General features: G+C 67.3%; 2 protein-coding genes across 2 annotated transcripts; one reads left to right on the top strand and one right to left on the bottom strand.

Annotated features, from left to right (window-relative positions):
- Window positions 1-157: 157 nt before the first annotated feature.
- On the top strand, window positions 158-370 carry MNEG_16456 (hypothetical protein; the record flags this gene model as incomplete). Its single annotated transcript, XM_014035075.1, has 1 exon — window positions 158-370. A coding segment is annotated over one exon (213 nt), but the record flags the coding sequence as incomplete, so codon positions are not given.
- A 1442-nt stretch (window positions 371-1812) lies between these two features.
- MNEG_16455 (hypothetical protein) lies at window positions 1813-2205 on the bottom strand (the record flags this gene model as incomplete). Its single annotated transcript, XM_014035074.1, has 1 exon — window positions 1813-2205. A coding segment is annotated over one exon (393 nt), but the record flags the coding sequence as incomplete, so codon positions are not given.
- Window positions 2206-2277: the final 72 nt, after the last annotated feature.

The raw sequence follows: 2277 nt of genomic DNA, 5'->3' as shown, positions 1-2277 counted from the left end.
CCCCCCCCCCGCACACATCAACACACATCCTCAGTCAAACGCATGCTTTCAAACGCAAATGCACCCAGAAGCCTGCTGCGTGCGTCCCTTTTCCTCTGGTTGGTACACCTAACGCGATACCCACGCTTGTTTTTGCCAACACACCCACTCCCTTCAGGAGCTCAACCTGGCGTTCGGCGCTGACCTGGCACGCCACCTCGACCCCGACTCACCCGCTGACGAGGCACTCCTCATATCTGTGGACGCCCTGGGCGCCGACGTGCGCACCCGCACGGGGGGCGAGTTCACGATCGAGCGGATCGGGTTCGGCCGCCGCGTGGAGACGGCAGAGGAGGCGCGCGCCGCGATGAGACACGCCCTGGGCAGGTGATCACCCTGTCCCAGGGGCGTGCGGCCGCCGGCCGGCCCGCTGCCTGCGGCCGGCCAGCCCGCAGCCTCCTTCCCGTTGCCGTCGCGGGCGTGCCTGGCCAGTGGCTGGGGTTGTTATCTGGTGTGCAGGTGGCTCACCCGCAGGTGGCTGCGCCAAAGGGGTATCCCTGGATTGACTCGCGCCAGAGGCTGTACCTGTTGCATTTTTGCATGGGCCGCCAGGCTGGCCGGGTGCGCCTGCGTGCCTCGTGCGGCTCGCACCCGCGGGCACGTCGCAGCCGCCACCTGTCGCGCGCGCATGGAAATCCCTGACCTTCTCGTTCATGCATCTCGGGGGCCCCTTTCTCTCTACCGGTATTTGTCTTGTGCTTGTCTTCGGTTGAAAACCACGTGTCAGTGGCGCGGGTTGGTCAACATGCGGACTCACACATTGACCGCAATCACCAATCTCGTGGGCGGCGCTAGATTTGGCAACGCCCCCATCTCCTTCTGCCCCTGTTCCGCTGTGTAATAGTCAGCGGCCTCCTAGCAACTTGTCGTGAGCCTGCCTCAGGGGCCGGCGCACGCCCCCTGAGGCGCAGCGCAAGCCGCGCGAGGTGCAGCATAAATGCACCTGCACACAGCGGCAGGTCTGATCAAGGTGCGACTTCCAAGATTTTTGTGTTGACAGTCAGGAGCTGCGGAACACAAGGAGCTTTTTTGGTCAGCAGAACCGAGCTGTGTTTGCAGTTTCCATCAATCCTGCTGCCTTGGCTGCAGTGATGAGGTCCTGATGGGTGCAGGGCTACCACCGCAGTGCCAGCCGGCCGAGCAAAACACGCAAGGGTGGTGTTACAGGTTGCAGCCGCGGCGCAGGGAAAGAGCGGAGAACAGGCGGGACATGATAATTGGAAGGTACACGCCCCCTGCTCACAGCGGGTGGCACAGAAAATTCAAGGGCACTCCACAGCAGAAGGTTTGGTGGCGCTGGGGCCGAGTGGTGGCCAGTGCATGAGGCACTCTTCGTGGGTAAGAGGTGGGCGGGGCGCCAGCGCCGCCGGCGCCGCGCGCCGCTGCCGGCGCCGCGCGCACCCGCCGGAAAGGGTACAGGAAAATGCGCAGAAAAATGCAGAGGAGTCCGGAGATCGACGCTTGCCCCTCGAGCCGCCGACGGTGCAAAAGTAACTCCCGCAAACAAGCAACACAGCGAAAGCGGCACACGGCAGGTCCCGCAACCAATACGCGCCGGCATGCTCGACCTCTCTGGCTTGGCCCAGACGCCTCGAGGCGGCGCAGGGCCGCGACGCAGTGCTTGCATTCGCGCTCATCGTGCAGCTGGCAACCACGCGGTGCGCTGTGGGTCCAAATGAATAGGGAAAACAAGGGCGGGGGAAAACGCCACGACAAGCGCCTCGCATGGACCGTTTGCCGCCGCCGCGGCCCCAGACGCGCCCGGCACGCGCCTCATGGCGCGCCGGCCCCGCCGGCGAGCGGCGCCGGCCACCACACCTCAATCGACGTTGCCGACTCGCGCGAGCCGGCGGCGCTGATAAGGTCGCAGGGGTACAGCACGTGCATGCTGCCCCCGGACCCACTCACAAGCCGCTCCGCCAACTCGAGTGACACCAGGCCTGCGCCGCCCCCAGAGCCGGCGCCGGCAGCTGCACCGCCGCCGCCCTCGAGCGCCGCAAAGCCGGGCGCCGTTGTGTGAGCCCGGCCCGGCTGCAGGCGGCCGGAGAGCAGAAGCGACACCTCCACGCCGCCGCCGGCCTCGCGCGCGCCGACCAGGACGCGGCCGCCGCGCGGCGCGCACTGCAGGGCAAGGTCGAGTAGGTATGCCAGCGCGCGGCGCACGACCTGCGCCGGGGCGGCGGCGCGCAGCGGCCGCACCGGCCGCGGCAGCAGCGTGGGCGGCGCGGGGGCACCAGC

This window comes from Monoraphidium neglectum (assembly GCF_000611645.1).
Source record: "Monoraphidium neglectum strain SAG 48.87 unplaced genomic scaffold scaffold06386, whole genome shotgun sequence".
NCBI lineage: Eukaryota > Viridiplantae > Chlorophyta > Chlorophyceae > Sphaeropleales > Selenastraceae > Monoraphidium > Monoraphidium neglectum.
The sequence above is the reverse complement of the archived record's forward strand: the minus strand, read 5'-3'. Positions and strand labels throughout refer to the sequence as shown.